This window comes from Diaphorina citri, unplaced genomic scaffold (genome assembly GCF_000475195.1).
Source record: "Diaphorina citri unplaced genomic scaffold, Diaci psyllid genome assembly version 1.1 scaffold351, whole genome shotgun sequence".
Classification (NCBI taxonomy): Eukaryota; Metazoa; Arthropoda; class Insecta; order Hemiptera; family Psyllidae; genus Diaphorina; species Diaphorina citri.
Genome location: NW_007377786.1, coordinates 176,429 through 195,488, shown reverse-complemented (window position 1 = coordinate 195,488; position 19,060 = coordinate 176,429). Strand labels below are relative to the sequence as shown.

The following is a 19,060-nucleotide window of genomic DNA, read 5'->3' as shown; positions in this document are numbered from 1 at the left end:
CATGAGCACACACACCATCAGGTAGACCTGACAGGTACACCTGATCAGGACCGCCTGTCAGGTACACCTGATACCTGATGAGCACACACACCATCAGGTAGGCCTGACAGGTACACCTGATCAGGTCCGCCTAAAGAGTAGGTACTATTGGAAATTGGAATTTAGATCGTACGAAACGTATTCCATACAATGTAATAGAATGCACCTTCACAAAGTTAGCGGGTCTTCAGAAAAGTGTATTCCTACCGCCAATATTCTACTTTCTGTTTTGTTTCAGTTTAAAGCAAGAAGATTACAGCTCCAGTGCGGACGAGGGGTCCTCGTCATATTCTCCTTCCCAACCTCTGACACCTCCTGGGACACCTAACAAACGACTGGCGACTACCAGGTTTCAGCCGTCCTTGTGTGAGTACATTGCTTCAGTAGGTAGGTGTCAACTAGGGATCATGTAAAGAGTGAGTTATTAAAGTTACAAAACACACACTACCTATATTAGAGGGACACTCTGATTGTTATAGTTTCCCTCTGTAAATAACGTCCAATAAAAAAAAAAGTTACAAAACATTAGGTACATGTTTCAGTGAACTACTCACTCAATGAGTCAGCTCCTAATAAGAGTGAGTTATTAAAGTTACAAAACACACACTACCTATATTAGAGGGACACTCTGATTGTTATAGTTTCCCTCTGTAAATAACGTCAAAAAAAAAGTTACAAAACACTAGGTACATCAGGTACATGTTTTAGTGAACTACTCACTCAATGAGTCAGCTCCTAAGTCCCTATAAAAATAGGGAGTTGAAGAGTGAGTTACATGTTTCAAGCTCTGACGCGCCGAGTTGCAAAACAATGTCGATTTGCTCGACATCCGATTTCGTTCTTTTACAGTCCGAATAAATGGAATGGAATTTAATCAACATTGTTCGAGAATTCGCTCAATTTGATCACAATAAAAGTAGTCTACTGCTGGGTTAAGGGAATTTTTCCTTCTGGTGCCGTCCGATGCGAAAAGTGAAGTGGACTTTGGCGAGCTGGACTTTGAAGATCTCAAGGCTCTGAATCAGCAGGCACAACTCAATCAGCATCTTGGACAGCTGAGTCAACAGGCAACACGGTTGAATCAGCAACAAGCAGCGAGCAATATGAAGTTGATTGCATCAAGGAATCAAGTGAAGTAAGTCCGCGCTGACGTGTAAATTAGGGAAAAGGTATAGGATGAACTGCTGAATTTGGGAACGACATTTGAAAGCCTGAACAAAGGGCAGTTGAATCAGCAGAGCCTACAGATTAGACGCGGCATCAGGGAGTAATATGAAGTTGATTTCATCGCGGAATCAAGTGAAGTAAGTCCGCGGTGACGTATAAATTGGGGAAAAGGTGTAGGATAGGGTGTTAAATCGGGAAGGATGACTGAGTCCGAAGAAAGGGCACTTCAATCAGCAGGAACAACGGTTAAACCAGCAGCAGGCAGTGAACAATATGAAATTTTTAATTATTATTATTTTATTATTATTTATTAAAGGTTGAATCATATAATCACCACCATAATCCCTTTTGTCGCTTAGCTCAAGCACTAGGTCGCGGGTTGCGGGTTCGACCCCATGTACCCGGGGCGGATTTTTCTCCTATCCTACCTTCCTTTTCTCTTCGCTTTCGGTACGATAAGACCTAGGTTTTTTTAGAGGTTTGTATTTGTAGATAGAGGGAACTGTATAACTGCTAGGGGGTCTTGGCTCCTTCATAAGATACCTTTTTTTAGTCGCTTAGCTCAAGCACTAGGTCGCGGGTTCGAACCCATGTACCCGGGGCGGATTTTTCTCCTATCCTACCTTCCTTTTCTCTTCGCTTTCGGTACGATAAGACCTCAGTTTTTTAGAGGTTTGTATTTGTAGATAGAGCGAACTGTAACTGCTAGGGGGTCTTGGCTCCTTCATAAGATACCTTTTTTAAAAGAGGTTTGACAGAGGGAACTGTAACTGCTAGTGTCTTGTCGTCCCAAAATCGAAGAGAGAAGGAAGACAGGCTAGGAAAAAACCAGCCGTTCCAAGAACGAACATTATCCTATCAGGATAGAATCAGTCGTCCCAAAATCGAAGAGAGAAGGAAGACAGGCTAGGAAAAAACCAGCCGTTCCGAGAACGAACATTATCCTATCAGGATAGAATCGGCCCCAGCGGCCTAGCGCTTACAAGGCAGACGCGCTACCAACCAAGCCAACTAGGCTGGCTAAATAAACAGATTACTAATGGGCAATGTGCTCCCTCCCACAGGACCACGACAGAGAAGCGGAAAACGCACGTGAAGCGCCCAATGAACGCGTTCATGGTTTGGGCGCAGGCCGCCCGGCGCACACTGGCCAATCAGTATCCTTCACTCCACAACGCTGAACTTAGCAAAACCCTGGGAGTCCTCTGGAAGTAAGTAATTTTTCTTATAAGCTATTGAGGTCGGAGGCCACAAAGTGATTTTAAACTCGGTTTAGCAAACTGATTGGCTGATTTAAAAAAAAAAAAAAAAAAAAAAAAAAAAAAAAAAAAACAAACAAACAAACCATCCAGATTGTTAAATCCAAGAGTTAAGATTAAACAGAGTTTAAACTCACTTTGTGGACCCCGGTCTGAGAAGAGTTCTTAGTATCCACTCTTTACACATCTTTTGGCGAAACAAACAAAATAAAAACTTGGAAAATATAATCTTCTTTTTCATCGCCTTTTCCCGTGTACAGACGGGGTCGGCGTTTTTCGTCAGCCTCTCAATCAGCTCTAACTAGGGTGAGTCGTCTAAAAGTAAGTAATTGTATTCATAAGCCACTGAGAAGAGTTCTTAGTACGTACTCTTTACACATCTCTTGCCGAAACAAATAGGCTTATAGACAACCAGAGGAGAAATCGTCAAGTTAAAACTTGGAAAATACATATACCTAAAAGGTAAAAAAAAAAAATCACAGTTCTTGGATGTTCGCGGATTTCGCGATTATGTTCGCGGATTTCGCGATTATGTTCGCGGATTTGGCGATTTTGTTCGCGGATTTGGTTCTTGGATCTAAGGATTCTAAGGGGAAGACATAGGATTCATAAAGAAGAAATTTTAGAATCTAGAACGACTGATGAACTAGAACGGAAGAATGAAATAAAACCAGGAATCTTATCACTTATGTTGACTTTACGACTCAGCAGGTCTAGCAGGGACCAGGGACACCCACACTTTACTGCTGATGCCGTGGCTAACTAGGGATCTACCAGCTGTATTTGACTTTTGTAGGACTTTACGACTACCGAAATGTGATACATGACACCGCGAACATTGCTAGTCATAAATAAACGGTCTCCTTAGCCCTAGACCTCAAGTATGTGTATATATCATGTACTAAAATGGTATTCCAACGCCAAGGACTCCGTAAAGTGGACAAATAAAGTACCAAGTACCAGAGTGACACTTGTCATAAAAGCACCGGGGTGACACAAGTCATAAAAGAACTTCAGGATACGAGGACACGTGCGAGGGTAAGGTTGTAAAACCAAAAACCTGATAACAAGACTTCCGTCCTGCTGAAAAAGAGGAAGTGGTAGTACCGTTTTATTTGAATATATTTAAAAATAAATGTTTCTCTCTCAGGACACTTAAGGTAGAAACACACTACCATCACGTCATGTCACGTGAACTCATGTTGAGTCAGAAAGACGTACCTAGTTCAAAGTTTTCCCACAATTACTATCACGTCACGTGAACTCATAGGGAGTCAGAAAGATGTAGTTCAAAGTTTTCCCATATAATATTATAGGTAATCTCATTCAGGACAGCCACACTACTATCACGTCACGTGAGCTCAAAAGTTCAAAGCATGAATACAATTTGTTCGTTTCATTTTCGCTTCGGTCCAAAATTTGGGGTACTCCTAAGGGCCCCGTTTCCAAACAGGTTCAACAGTTCAGTGAACCACGCTATTTCCCCTTTATTATTAGACTATCAAGATAAAAATAAAACAATAAAAATAAATATGAATTATCACATATTTCACTGCCATTACACGTCACATTACAAACTACAAGATAAAGGTTATTAGATCATTACCAAGTACCAACTAAATCGTCAAAAAAGCGGAACCTTTGAGCAAGGAAGATATTTTTTTATGATTCTACAAATGGGGTATTCATTAGAGGACTCCAAAAGGTAACAGGAACCGTGAAAAAAAAGGGAGAGATTTAAAGGAGGGGGACCCTTATTTTGCGGTTCACTCCTCTTATAAAAGATGTAAGTAATTAAAGAGGGTTTTTATTGGGGTGAGGTTCGGGAGGTCAATGAACTCTCGGTTGATTAGAACGGGATCTCGGGATAATGAATTTATTTCTGGTTATGTAGGTGATAGGTTAGGATTCAAACCCAGGACCTTCTGCATGGCAGTACGTTACCACTGGATTAACCGTGCCCTCTTTTCTTTATTTGTTTTTATTTTATTTTTAATCTTTAATTTTATTGTTTTTATTTTTTTTTTTTTCAAGCATTCGAGGATACCTATACGTAAATACAGTAAGTACTCTTAAGGCGTGTCAAACATGGTCCAACCGGCCATCGCGTCGGTCGAAGAGATAAAACTATATTCTCTGACTCAGAGCAGGAGTGGGCGGTTCAGCTCGACGTCGTTCGACAGCCGGTCGACTATGTTTTAATTATTATTATTTTATTATTATTTATTAAAGGTTGAATCATATAATCACCACCATAATCCCTTTTGTCGCTTAGCTCAAGCACTAGGTCGCGGGTTGCGGGTTCGACCCCATGTACCCGGGGCGGATTTTTCTCCTATCCAGCCTTCCTTTTCTCTTCGCTTTCGGTACGATAAGACCTTGGTTTTTTAGAGGTTTGTATTTGTAGATAGAGGGAACTGTATAACTGCTAGGGGGTCTTGGCTCCTTCATAAGATACCTTGCCGTTCCGAGAACGAACATTATCCCATCAGGATAAAATCCGCCCCGGGCGGGAATCGAACCCGCGGCTTAGCGCTTACAAGGCAGACCCACTACCAACTAAGCTAACTAGGCTGGCTAGAGATCAACTTTGAGTCTAGTTTAGGACCCAAAAATCGTCATATTTGGAATTAGAAACTTGGAATTGGATTGGAACTCACTTCGATGGACAGATCGCGAAATGCGGTTAGTTAAATTAGAATTAAGTTAACATCTACTTAATCAAGTTATCAGTGCTTTCTAACCTAATAGGGGGCCCTAATAACCCAGCTCTATTCCCACATACCCGTAACTTCTATCTAACCCTATAAATAGTCTCATTAAACCATTCTGTATAACGAGGAGTGGTTTTAACGATCACTCCTATCATTTATTCCACATGTCATCGCGTTTTACAGGGGGGTTCATCTGGGCCGATTTGTCGGCCTGGGCTCTTCAAAAGGGCCGGGGATCAGCAGTCCCCGAAAAAGAAAATAAAGTCCCTAACTTGGCTCCCTCATTTAACCAAAACTATCTAGTACTAGCAGGTTGCCCGGGTTTATTGAGGCAGTGTGGACGGTTCAGTCGACATTGATCGACGGCCGGTCGACTATGTTTGGACACGCCTTTATAGTTGGCCTATAGGGCCCTGGGGGTAGGCTAGGCTGTAGACGGAACCCTATAAATAGTCTCATTAAACCATTCTGTATAACGAGGAGTGGTTTTAACGATCACTCCTATTATTTATTCCACATGTCATCGCGTTTTACAGGGGGGTTCAACTGGCCCGATTTGTCCCGGCCTGGGCTCTTAGGCCGGGGATCAGCAGTCCCTAACTTGGCTCCCTAATTTAACCAAAACTATCTAGTACTAGCAGGTTGCCCGGGTTTATCGAGGCAGTGTGGACGGTTCAGTCGACATTGATCGACGGCCGGTCGACTATGTTTGGACACGCCCAGTGGCGTAGCGTCCATGTAGGGCGTGTATGGCGGCCATACACTCCGAGTGTGGAACTGGGAAGGTAGGTAGGTAGTAGGTACCTAGTTATACTTGTCTATGCCAATCCATGAAGAGCATGGATGATGGAAATTAGTACCCTGCACGCCTTACACTTGAATTTAGACCACGCTACGCCACTGGACACGCCTTTATAGTTGGCCTAGGGCCCTGGGGGTAAGCTAGGCTGTAGACGGCCCTGAATCCCCATGTCATGGCTGTGTTGATTAGATGGTATAATAAATGTCTACACACCCTATAAATAGTCTCATTAAACCATTCTGTATAACGAGGAGTGGTTTTAACGATCACTCCTATTATTTATTCCACATGTCATCGCGATGTACAGGGGGGTTCATCTGGGCCGATTTGTCCCGGCCTGGGCTCTTAGGCCGGGGATCAGCAGTCCCTAACTTGGCTCCCTAATTGAACCAAAACTATCTAGTACTAGCAGGTTGCCCGGGTTTATTGAGGCAGTGTGGACGGTTCAGTCGACATTGATCGACGGCCGGTCGACTATGTTTGGACACGCCTTTATAGTTGGCCTAGGGCCCTGGGGGTAGGCTAGGCTGTAGACGGCCCTGAATCCCCATGTCATGGCTGTGTTGATTAGATGGTATAATAAATGTCTACATTGCCGGTACTTGGATTTTACATGTTAAGTAATGTGGAACATATCAATCTTGTATACGTCTCCCACCCGACAACCCTTTACGAAAACTTCCGATACACTTCATTTAAATGTTATCGTCATCATGATAAAGAAGAAGAGGAATTTACATGTTAAGTAATGTGGAACATATCAATCTTGTATACGTCTCCCACCCGACAACCCTTTACGAAAACTTCCGATACACTTCATTTGAATGTTATCGTCATCATGATAAAGAAGAAGAGGAAGAACGGTATGAGAGAATGTGGAAGAAGACTTGAAGAGGAAGAGAGAATAGAAAGATAGGAGAAAATATGAAGAAGGTACAAGGAGAGCGGAAGAGAAGGACAGAAGGAGGAAGAGGAGAAGAGAGAGGAGGAGAAAAAGGGAGAAGAGGAAGAGGAATGGAATAAGCGAATAAGGAGGACAAGCATGAAGGAACTACTTGGTTTAAGACCAGCCACTCACTATCAGATAGACCTGACAGGTACACCTGATCAGGTCCGCCTGTCAGGTCTAACTGATAGTGAGTGGCTGACCTTAGTCTGTCTGCTTGTTTCACGATAAATCTCGAACGCCGATTTTGATGAAATTGGACAAAAATAATCAAGAAATTTTCGGCCTAGAATCTCAAACAGGCTGACCTTAGTCTGTCTGCTTGTTTCACGATAAATCTCGAACGCCGATTTTGATGAAATTGGACAAAAATAATCAAGAAATTTTCGACCTAGAATCTCAAAAATAATAATAATCCTTTTTGTTTCCCCAGAAAGTTGAGTGATTCAGACAAGAAGCCGTTTATCGAGGAGGCCGAACGCTTGCGACAGATCCACAAATCAGAACACCCCAACTATAAATATCAGCCACGGAGGAGGAAATGCAGCAAGAACTTGGGCACTAGCGCCAATAATCTGAGCAAATCCACGAGTTCCATTAATAGGTAAGTAGGATTACGGATGCTGCATGTACATCTCGGAATGAACAAATTCACCTCTGTTGTCTAGAGAACACTGACTCTTAAGACCCAGAAAAAGACTGCCCGGAGACAGTAGTATTAATGCAGCAAGAACTTGGGCACTAGCGCCAATAATCTGAGCAAATCCACGAGTTCCATTAATAGGTAAGTAGGTTTACGGATGCTGCATGTACATCTCGGAAAGAACAAATTCACCTCTGTTGTCTAGAGAACACTGACTCTTAACACGGAAAAAGACTGCCCGGAGACAGTAGTATCTGATTGCATCAAGGAATCAAGTGAAGTAAGTCCGCGCTGACGTGTAAATTAGGGAAAAGGTATAGGATGAACTGCTGAATTTGGGAACATTTGAAAGCCTGAAGAAAGGGCAGTTGAATGAGCAGAGCCTACAGATTAGACGCGGCATCAGGGAGTAATATGAAGTTGATTTCATCGCGGAATCAAGTGAAATAAGTCCGCGGTGACGTATAAATTGGGGAAAAGGTATAGGATAGGGTGTTAAATCGGGAAGGATGACTGAGTCCGAAGAAAGGGCACTTGAATCAGCAGGAACAACGGTTGAACCAGCAGCAGGCAGTGAACAATATGAAATTGATTGCATCGCGGAATCAAGTGAAGTAAGTCTGCGCTGACGTATGACTTAGGGAAAAGATGAATGCAGCAAGAACTTGGGCACTAGCGCCAATAATCTGAGCAAATCCACGAGTTCCATTAATAGGTAAGTAGGTTTACGGATGCTGCAATGATGCATGTACATCTCGGAATGAACAAATTCACCTCTGTTGTCTAGAGGACACTGACTCTTAACCCGGAAAAAGACTGCCCGGAGACAGTAGTATCCATGGTATTCATCATGGTCCTTCGTTCGTCTTCGGTAGACCTAACAGGTACACCTGATCAGGTCGACCTGTCAGGTTTACCTAATACCTCATGAGCACACACACCATCAGGTAGACCTGATCAGGTCCGCCTGTCAGGTACACCTGATACCTGATGAGCACACACACCATCAGGTAGGCCTGACAGGTACACCTGATCAGGTCCGCCTAAAGAGGAGGTACTATTGGAAATTGGAATTTGGATCGTACGAAACGTATTCCATACAATGTAATAGAATGCACCTTCACAAAGTTAGCGGTTCTTCAGAAAAGTGTATTCCTACCGCCAATATTCTACTTTCTGTTTGATGAGCACACACACCATCAGGTAGGCCTGACAGGTACACCTGATCAGGTCCGCCTAAAGAGGAGGTACTATTGGAAATTGGAATTTGGATCGTACGAAACGTATTCCATACAATGTAATAGAATGCACCTTCACAAAGTTAGCGGTTCTTCAGAAAAGTGTATTCCTACCGCCAATATTCTACTTTCTGTCTTCTAGTTACCAATATTCCGCTTTCCATTTTGTTTCAGTTTAAAGCAAGAAGATTACAGCTCAAGTGCGGACGAGGGGTCCTCGTCATATTCTCCTTCCCAACCTCTGACACCTCCTGGGACACCTAACAAACGACTGGCGACTACCAGGTTTCAGCCGTCCTTGTGTGAGTACATTGCTTCAGTAGGTAGGTGTCAACTAGGGATCATGTAAAGAGTGAGTTATTAAAGTTACAAAACACACACTACCTATATTAGAGGGACACTCTGATTGTTATAGTTTCCCTCTGTAAATAACGTCCAATAAAAAAAAAGTTACAAAACACTAGGTATACAAAGGTACATGTTTCAGTGAACTACTCACTCAATGAGTCAGCTCCTAAGTCCCTATAAAAATAGGGAGTTGAAGAGTGAGTTACATGTTTCAAGCTCTGACGCGCCGAGTTGCAAAACAATGTCGATTTGCTCGACATCCGATTTCGTCCTTTTATAGGCCGAATAAATGGAATGGAATTTAATCAACATTGTTCGAGAATTCGCTCAATTTGATCATAATAAAAGTAGTCTACTGCTGGGTTAAGGGAATTTTTCGGTCCTTCCTCCATCCACCCCCGCCGGCTTTCGCCTCAATCCCCCGTTCATTCCTTCATCCAGTCTTCATTCTTTTTTTTTTTTTTCTTTCTTTCTTTTTTCAAAACTGTATTAATTTGGTCCTATTTGAGGAGTATTAAAAAAAAAAACACTATTATTTTTTTTCCAGCCTCATCTAGTCTGGACCAGCTCCCCTCGACGTCTCCCCATCCCACCTCCGCACCCCACAGCACCTCCGCCACCGATTCTCTCCACTACGCCGACTTTATCAACCGTATCGACGATCTCACCCCGGTCACTAATGACGATTCGACACTGGATAGTTCCGAATTGGTCGACCAGTACCTGCCCTCGTACGGGGCGACCAGTGGCGGCTGTCTCCATTCGGGCGTCTATTGGGCCGCCAATTCGCCACCAGTGTCGACGGACCATTCCATGGAGCACTCAGGGGAGGGTCATCATCAGATGTACCCTGGAAACGATTCCATCAGGTAACCAAACTGAGTACTCTTACTTGTAGAGCCAGCGCCAATGGCGAAAGGACGTTGAATACACCGGTTCCCAATGTATCACTGACGTTCAGCAACTATGCGTGTGGTCAGTATCGTGGTTAGTATGGGTGACCAACGTGACCATCTGGGCAATCCCGTACTACTAGCTTTTCCTGGCCTCATGCAAGCTGGGTTAATGAGAGTAGACAGATAGGCGCCGAACAGTGCGTAAAACCCCGTCACAAAGACCTTTGCAGTTATACAGTGACATTAAACCTCTAATTATACGGGTGGGTGTACCATTTATATGAAAAATGTATGTTCTGAGTTTTTTGTCGATCAAATATAAATGGAAACTTATTTTTAAAAAAGTGCGAAGAGTGTACGCCAGTTTCGAGCAAATTTCACCTGCCCAAACCTGAAATTTGCACAAAAATCACCTACACACGATCTGTCGAAAGGCTAGGCTAGAAGACCATCTTTCTGTCGTAAAACCAAGTTAGGAGACATTTCATAGCGTTTGTACCGGGCTATAGCCTAGGACTTCAGGTGAAGTGTCAAGTGCCTCGGGCTGTTTGTAGTATTAGTACTCCGACTGTAAGAAGATGATACAACGGTGTGATCTTGGTATATTGCTCAAACCACCTATGGTTTACGCAGACATTAAGTCTGCCTGTCAGGACAAAGGCTGTCGCCACTGTAGTCACAATAGACTCTAGTCATTCTAGTAAGTAGTAAGCCACGGAGACACAACTTCAGTTAGACTGGCCACTTACGGCGTCACGCTCCAACTGTCCGACCACCAAAAGAAAAGAACCAACTCTGTCCGACCACCAAAAGAAAAGAACCAACTCTGTCCGACCACCAAAAGAAAAGAACCAATATACGTAAATAAGTAAGTACTCTTAAGGCGTGTCCAAACATGGTCAACCGGCCATCGCGTCGGTCGAAGAGATAAAACTATATTCTCGACTCGAGGCAGAGTGGACGGTTCAGTCGACGTCGATGGACGGCCGGTCGACCAAGTGTGGACACACCTTTATAATTTATAATCCATGGGACAAAATAGGATCTAGGGGCCCAAATTTTGGACTGTCAGACTTGTGACATGGGGGGCGGGGCTTCCTGTTTTCTGTCCCCTTATCCTTGTGGTGACGGATTGACGGTTCGGAATTTGGAGTGGCCCTCCGAAGTCTTTGAGATGTCACTCAACCGCAGTCATCAAGCAGCCAGTATACAGGGTGGTCAAATTGGCCTCTCCCTAATTAGGCTCAAAAAATCGAGGCGTTTACTGGAGGCAAAAAAAAATGTTGAAAAAAAAAAAAATAATAATAGGTCGCTTGTCTTTATATTTCCATACATGCATGTACTAAATTAATGTGGTAAGATCAACTTTGAGTCAAGTTTAGGACCCAAAAATCGTCATTTTTGGAATTAGAAACTTGGAACTCCCACGTTTAACCCAAGCCCTGCCCCTTCCTCCGTTAACCCAACGCCGTCGTACAACCAGTACACAAGCTACATACCCACCTCTTACAATCAATACCTGAGTACGCCATGCAATACTGAGCCACCCGCCTGGCCTGGGTATTCTTAGTGGGTTAACGGACTGTTGATACCAAAGGTGAGGATGCTTTTTTTACTGGTTTGATAGGGAGAACTGTAATTGTCTGGCTGGGGGATGTTAAACAGGGAGCAGACCATCATCACCATAATAATAATAGTGCTTATTTATACTGCTCGCACAGGACTGAAAAGTCTCTTTACTCCAGCAGTAGGCTACTACTATTATTTTAAAATCTGGCTGGGGTACTTTGAACAGGGAGTGTACCAGTCTGAATTTCCCTTGCTAAAGAAATAGCAAAGGTTGAGTGCGAAGGGCATGCACTCGTAAAATTTGTAGCCAAAACCAAACGTCAGCTCAAAGCAACCACCCTAGTTGGGGCTGATTGAGAGGCTGACGAAAAACGCCCACTCCGTCTGTACACGGGAAAAGGAGAAGAAAAAGAAGAAGAATTTATTTGATTATTCCGAGATAACTCTCTCGAAATATGTCACTAATTAAATGATTAAATCAGATAGGTAAGTCACCAAGTTCAGAAATAGACATGACAATTATTTTACAGTAGAACCTCGATCATTTCAACTTCTATTACTTCAACTCTCTATTATTTCAACTCCAAAATCCATTTTTTTCTGTCTTTCGAAGGATATCCTATCTTATCAGAGGAAAAGATCAGAGAAAGTGGTCATTTCAACATTTTCAACCTCGATCATTTCAACTAACCCCGGTCCCTATTATTTCAACTCCAAAATCCATTTTTTTCTGTCTTTCGAAGGATATCCTATCTTATCAGAGGAAAAGATCATAGAAAGTGGTCATTTCAACATTTTCAACCTCGATCATTTCAACTACCCCCGGTCCCAAAAAGTTGAAATAATCGAGGTTCTACTGTACGTATACATATCTATATAATCTGAGTAATTAAATGACATCAATTAAAGCTATCCTACGTCATGATAGAGATAGAAAGTGACTCGGGATTTCTTGATTGAGAAGTTTGAAATTTGCATGAAGAAAGTTCCCCGTCGATTCGGGTCGGCTCGGGACTGGTGTTGAGTTCCTAATTGAGATATTGCGAGTTCGAAGATAAAATGGAAGTTGTAATTTATTTAAATGCTTGATTATCGAAGACTTCGACATTATTGAAGCTCCATATCTACATACAACAATGTAGATAGAGATTGCGAGTTCGAAGATAAAATGGAAGTTGTAATTTATTTAAATGCTTGATTATCGAAGACTTCGACATTATTGAAGCTCCATATTTACATACAACAATGTAGATAAGTACTCATCTGGGGAATGGAAATGGAAGTTGTAATTTATTTAAATGCTTGATTATCGAAGACTTCGACATTATTGAAGCTCCATATCTACATACAACAATCGAGTTCGAAGATAAAATGGAAGTTGTAATTTATTTAAATGCTTGATTATCGAAGACTTCGACATTATTGAAGCTCCATATCTACATATAACAATGTAGATACTCATCTGGGGAATGGCGCAAGCATTCTTCGAGCTCTTCCCTCAGAGGAAAACCTCGATTCAATTTTTTGTCAGTAAAAATATAAAGTAAAGCCTAGATTAGTGCACTTAACATGGAAGAATTTAAATGCCTCTTGAGAGATTCGAACCAAGAGCCGCGGTATAAATTTCTTCGGCCGAGAAATCAAAGAATTAATAATAAACTACAAATATGTAACCGCGAGACTTCGACTAGTACAGGGGCAAAAGGTAAAAAATCTTCCGTGCAAAGCAAAATTGGAAATACAGAGAAAACTATCAAAAACATATGGCGAAATTGGGGGATATAGAAAAATCCATCAGAAGTATGGTACTTATGTCGATTTGGCAACCCAAACGTTGGGCAGTCCGTCAATAAATTTTACTGATTGTTTCTCTCTTGGTATGAAAATCGAGTCGGCTAGTGGTGGCTCGGTGGATGGCTGGGTCTAAAGGTTAATTGACGGTGAATTCCAACTGTAAAAGTTGGATTTGGTGCAGAATTTCGTGGTTGTTAGCAAAACATCGTGCATTAGAGCCCAAAGACGGACGAAGGATCGTTCTGAATACCATGGATACTACTTTAAGGGTACTTCCAATGTGTAAAATGACATGATGAAGCCTATGAAATTTTCGTATAGGGACAATGAACAGTGCAGTGTTACGTACAGAGACATTTTCGTTGAATATGTTTGTATTGTTAGATGGAGTTCAAACACAATAGTCCGAATAAACAAAACTACAAACAGGAACTCAGTACATTCATAAGCATGATGATTCCGCTCCACTTTTCTACCTTGGCGCCTGGACTAGATCTCGTTTCTTCACCTGAAGACATGATTGCACTCCGCGTAATTCTCGACACACGCGCCGATCTTACTTCAGAGGGCCGAGAAATCAAAGAATTAATAATAAACTACAAATATGTAACCGCGAGACTTCGACTAGTACAGGGGCAAAAGGTAAAAAATCTTCGGTGCAAAGTAAAATTGGAAATACAGAGAAAACTATCAAAAACATATGGCGAAATTGGGGGATATAAAAAAATCCATCAGAAGTATGGTACTTATGTCGATTTGGCAAACCAAACTTTGGGCAGTCCGTCAATAAATTTTATTGATTGTTTCTCTCTTGGTATGAAAATCGAGTCGGCTAGTGGTGGCTCGCTAGATGGCTGGGTCTAAAGGTTGATTGACGGTGAATTCCAACTGTAAAAGTTGGATTTGGTGCAGAATTTCGTGGTTGTTAGCAAAACATCGTGCATTAGAGCCCAAAGACGGACGAAGGATCGTTCTGAAAATCTGAATACCATGGATACTACTTTAAGGGCACTTCCAATGTGTAAAATGACATGATGAAGCCTATGAAATTTTCGTATAGGGACAATGAACAGTGCAGTGTTACGTACAGAGACATTTTCGTTGAATATGTTTGTATTGTTAGATGGAGTTCAAACACAATAGTCCGAATAAACAAAACTACAAACAGGAACTCAGTACATTCATAAGCATGATGATTCCGCTCCACTTTTCTACCTTGGCGCCTGGACTAGATCTCGTTTCTTCACCTGAAGACATGATTGCACTCCGCGTAATTCTCGACACACGCGCCGATCTTACTTCAGAGATCAGTCAACTGCCAATCTTCCACTTCGAACCAAAACTATCACTAAATCCGAACCAAGTTGATATCTAGTCTTATATTCTCTTATCAGTGCCATACAGTGTTCCTAAGAGACCGGTTTGTAAATAATATCTATTATCAGTTCATAATGTCCGAACCAAGTTGATATCTAGTCTTATATTTTCTTATCAGTGCCATACAGTGTTCCTAAGAGACCGGTTTGTAAATAATATCTATTAGGTATCAGTTCATAATAAAATCATAGTAAATAATTTTGATCAGTTCAGAATAAAATCATAAACGAAATTACCTACCTCTATTTTAGTTTTAAACTAAGTTTGAAGTTTTAAACCGTATTTAAATTTCTAAACTGTGTGAATAAAATTCTGATTTAGGATTAGCTGCAGTGATAGGTGCTGAATGAACATACATTAAAAATTTGGAGGACAAGGACAAAAGTGACAGAGGCCTTGAAAAATTGACTACAAATCTTTCTTTCGAGTGACAAATAACATATGTACATTAAAAACTTAGAGGACAAAGTGACAAAGGCCCTCAGAATTTTACAACCAACCATTGTTTCGTGTGGAAAATTTGGAGGACAAGGACAAAAGTGACAGAGAGGCCTTAAAAAATTGACTACAAATCTTTCTTTCGAGTGCCAAATAACATACATTCAAAACTTAGAGGACAAAGTGACAAAGGCCCTTAGAACTTTACAACCAACCCTTGTTTCGTGTGACAAACAAAAGCTTGACAACAAATCATTGTTTACAAACGAAAAACCCCTCACCATGAGATCAAATTTGTTTGTGCTGACTTGTGTTCTCGTCACCATGGCAACGGTTGCCTTGGCAACGCCCGTGCAACGCATCACGTACGATCAGCGTCAAGATGGCGACTACAACTTCGCCACCCACATCAAGAAGGTGGTCCTTCTGGTGCCGTCCGATGCGAAAAGTGAAGTGGACTTTGGCGAGCTGGACTTTGAAGATCTCAAGGCTCTGAATCAGCAGGCACAACTCAATCAGCATCTTGGACAGTTGAGTCAACAGGCAACACGGTTGAATCAGCAACAAGCAATTGATAAGGAGAACCAAAAAGGCAGATATTTTTTTTTTTTTTGTTTTTTTCTTTGAAGTTCTGCAAAATATATCTGCCTTTTTGGTTCTCCTTATTATCATCTCAGTTCAGAAATGGCAAATCCCCCTGGAGACTAAAGGAACGAAAAGAAGGTCCCGGATTCGATTCCCGTAAGAGGCGAAATTTGATCCTAAACTAATAAGGTTCGGTCTCGGAACGGCTGGCTTTCTCCTATCCTGCCTTCTTTCACTCTTCGCTTTCGGGATAATACCTCGGTACTTACAGTTCCCTCCTCGATGAAACCTCTTGAAAAATCTTCGTTACAGTTCCCCCTCCAGAAATTCTCCTAAAAAAGTTTAAAAATCTAAGCGTACGCCCTGCGGCGTTGAGCCAGAACAAATTCCAGTGAATACGCTTATATACGAGTATTCGAACTCTCTCCATTCAACCAGACTTCGACCGTACCCTGTACGAAAAAGTACTTGAAGATTTGGTACTTATACTCAACAATAAGTACCAACAATACCATCTTCCGCATACGATTGGCTATGGCGGGTGTGAAAATCAAATAGAGATGCAGTCCTTTCTCCTTAAGTGTCCGTAGTAGTCAGTATATTGTCAGTTCTAAGAAGATCTCCGAACGGATTGGGCGGTAGGCGTCGGAATTTTCGGACCAGAATCGGAAAGTGACTGTCGATAACAAATACTACTTTTTTCGATTTATTTTCATTCCTTTGCGTTTTTACACACTGTGTTCCTAAAATTGTAGTGATTTTTTCGGTTCATTTTCACCCCTTTGTTTTAACACACAAAAATTGTCCTGATAGTTTTAAAAGCCTTTATTTTCTAATTTTCGGACCAGAATCGGAAAGTGACTGTCGATAACAAATACTACTTTTTTCGATTTATTTTCATTCCTTTGCGTTTTTACACACTATGTTCCTAAAATTGTAGTGATTTTTTCGGTTCATTTTCATCCCTTTGTTTTAACACACTAAAATTGTCCTGATAATTTCAAAAGCCTTTATTTTCACCCCTTTGAATTTTAACACGCTGGAATTGTCTTTCGCGTACCTACCGTTAAGTTATTTTTATAGGTTGATGAAAAAGGAGTAAAAAAAATTATACAGAATAAGAATAAAATTGAGAGATTTTCTTCAGTCAAAACGAGAAACTCATACCCGAGAAACTCATTTTTGTTACCTGTTTGGTTGACAGAATGGATTGACTATTTATTTAGATTGTGTCGATTATAAAAATAATATCTAATATACCGTAACCTAAAAGCTCCGCTCAGTCTCTCGGATTCAATTGGCATCTGAACTTTCAATTCAATTTAATCACCTAAACTTTCAATTCAATTGAATTAACACCTAAACTTTCAATTCAGGATGTTAAATCGGGAAGGATGACTGAGTCCGAAGAAAGGGCACTTCAATCAGCAGGAACAACGGTTGAACCAGCAGCAGGCAGTGAAAAATATGAAATTGATTGCATCGCGGAATCAAGTGAAGTAAGTCTGCGCTGACGTACAACTTAAGGAAAAGATATAGGATATAGGGGAAGGACATTAGAGTCCGAAGAAAGGGCAGTTGAATCAGCAGAGACAACGGTTCATATCGCAGGATCAGGGAAACTGAGTTATTTGGTTATTGAATTAACACCTTAACTTTCAATTCAATTCACTTCAACCGATTTGCGCAAACCATGTCAGAGGCATTTTCCGTGGTCTTTGTGTCTGTGTTGATTTTCATTTTCTTCAAATATTGCCTCGGTGCCGAAACACATACCGGGGTGGACCAAACTGATTGGGACGCCATTTTGAATCATGATTTGGAGTAAGTTGGTGCTAAGGATCGGTCTCGGAAAGGCTGGCTTTCTTCTATCCTACCCTCCTCTCTGCATTTCCCTTTAGAAAACCTTCTCGACACCGTTTAAAGTTTCACCAGCTTTCACAAACACACTGAACTGCCTTCTCATTAAAGCTTCCACTACTAACAAGGTTCTAACGAGATACTCAACTGATCGGAAGCAACTTTTTATTTTGACAGGTTTTATCTTCGAGATAAAATCCTGGCCGTGAGCAATTTCTAAGCGGGAGATCAGCGAAAAAGAACAGTTAGCTTAGCTTTAGAACAGGATTAGCCCGTTGATGTCTTCCTCCTAGCTGGTAGCTACTGGCTAATTCATCTAACAGGAAAAATAATCACATGGTAACCTAGTCAGCTTGGAAAATAGCCTAGTTTATAGTTGCGAGGTAGCGCCTGGTAAGCCTAGGTCGCGGATTCGATTCGCAATCTAGGCGAATTTTATCTTATACAGGTAAGGTTCGTGGACTGTAAAACTCTAAAATGAACCGTACGTGGCTACCAAAGGCCCTGTCCGGCCCAAAATCTAAAATAATCACATGGTAGCCTAGTCAGCTTGGAAAATAGCTTGCAAGGTAGCGCCTGGTAAGCCTAGGTCGCGGATTCGATTCGCAATCTAGGCGAATTTTATCTTAAACAGATAAGGTTCGTGGACTGTAAAACTCTAAAATAAACCGTACGTGGCTACCAAAGGCCCTGTCCGGCCCAAGATCTATTGAGCAAAGCTCCTTTATGTGATGAACATTTATGGGAAATTTCATCAAAATTAGACGAACCGTTTGAGGTTAGAGAGGTGCTGAAGAACATAGAAACTAAATTGGGAAAATCCTACAATGCTGCAGCGAGCACCAAAGTTGTGACATAATAACACAAAGAAACTGCATTTATTCAAAGCTCCTTTATGTGATGAACATTTATGGGAAATTTCATCAAAATTAGACGAACCGTTTGAGGTTAGAGAGGTGCTGAAGAACATACAAACTAAATTCAAAATCGTAAAAACGTAGAACTCTCTTCGTTCGTTGAATAAATGACACAAGAAGGTACAATGAACAAAGGAGAGAAGAAAAGAAAACCGTAATTTACGGACACCCCACACCATTCCACAAGATCGGATCAAATTCGACCCAGTAAGGACACAACGGGCTGAAGAAAAAAAACAAAAACAATATAAACTGTGTTAGCAGTGTCTAGTCTCTACTTGCATTACTGGGTCAGGCTAAAGTTACATTGTCCCTTTTTAGGTATTTTGTTTTAGAGTTTTGATAAATCTGTAACAATGGGGAAGTCTCAATAGAGGATATCAAGGCATTTGCAGCAATGCCAGCTTAAGTAGTCTTCTGCAGATTATGACGATGGGTCAGCTCCCTGGTTAGGGGTCACCTGTGCTC

The 19,060-nt window shown here is 41.5% G+C and overlaps 2 protein-coding genes across 3 annotated transcripts in view; one reads left to right on the top strand and one right to left on the bottom strand.

Moving 5' to 3' along the window:
- LOC103507923 (transcription factor Sox-10) overlaps positions 1–19,060 on the top strand; it is a 29,034-nt gene that overhangs the window by 8,448 nt on the left and 1,526 nt on the right. Inside the window, exons 2-5 of the mRNA XM_008472441.3 lie at positions 2,271–2,417; positions 7,361–7,531; positions 8,983–9,110; positions 9,704–10,025. Coding sequence (XP_008470663.1) covers positions 2,271–2,417; positions 7,361–7,531; positions 8,983–9,110; positions 9,704–10,025 — 768 coding nt within the window. The remainder of the gene's footprint in view (positions 1–2,270; positions 2,418–7,360; positions 7,532–8,982; positions 9,111–9,703; positions 10,026–19,060) is intronic.
- LOC103507925 (tubulin gamma-1 chain-like) overlaps positions 14,147–19,060 on the bottom strand; it is a 36,622-nt gene continuing 31,708 nt past the window's right edge. The window contains exon 10 of one of the 2 annotated variants that reach the window (XM_026822661.1): positions 14,147–14,396. In XM_026822661.1, the coding sequence (XP_026678462.1) occupies positions 14,262–14,396 (135 nt within the window). In that variant the 3' untranslated portion in view covers positions 14,147–14,261. The remainder of the gene's footprint in view (positions 14,397–19,060) is intronic. The other variant, XM_026822660.1, reaches the window with a different exon arrangement.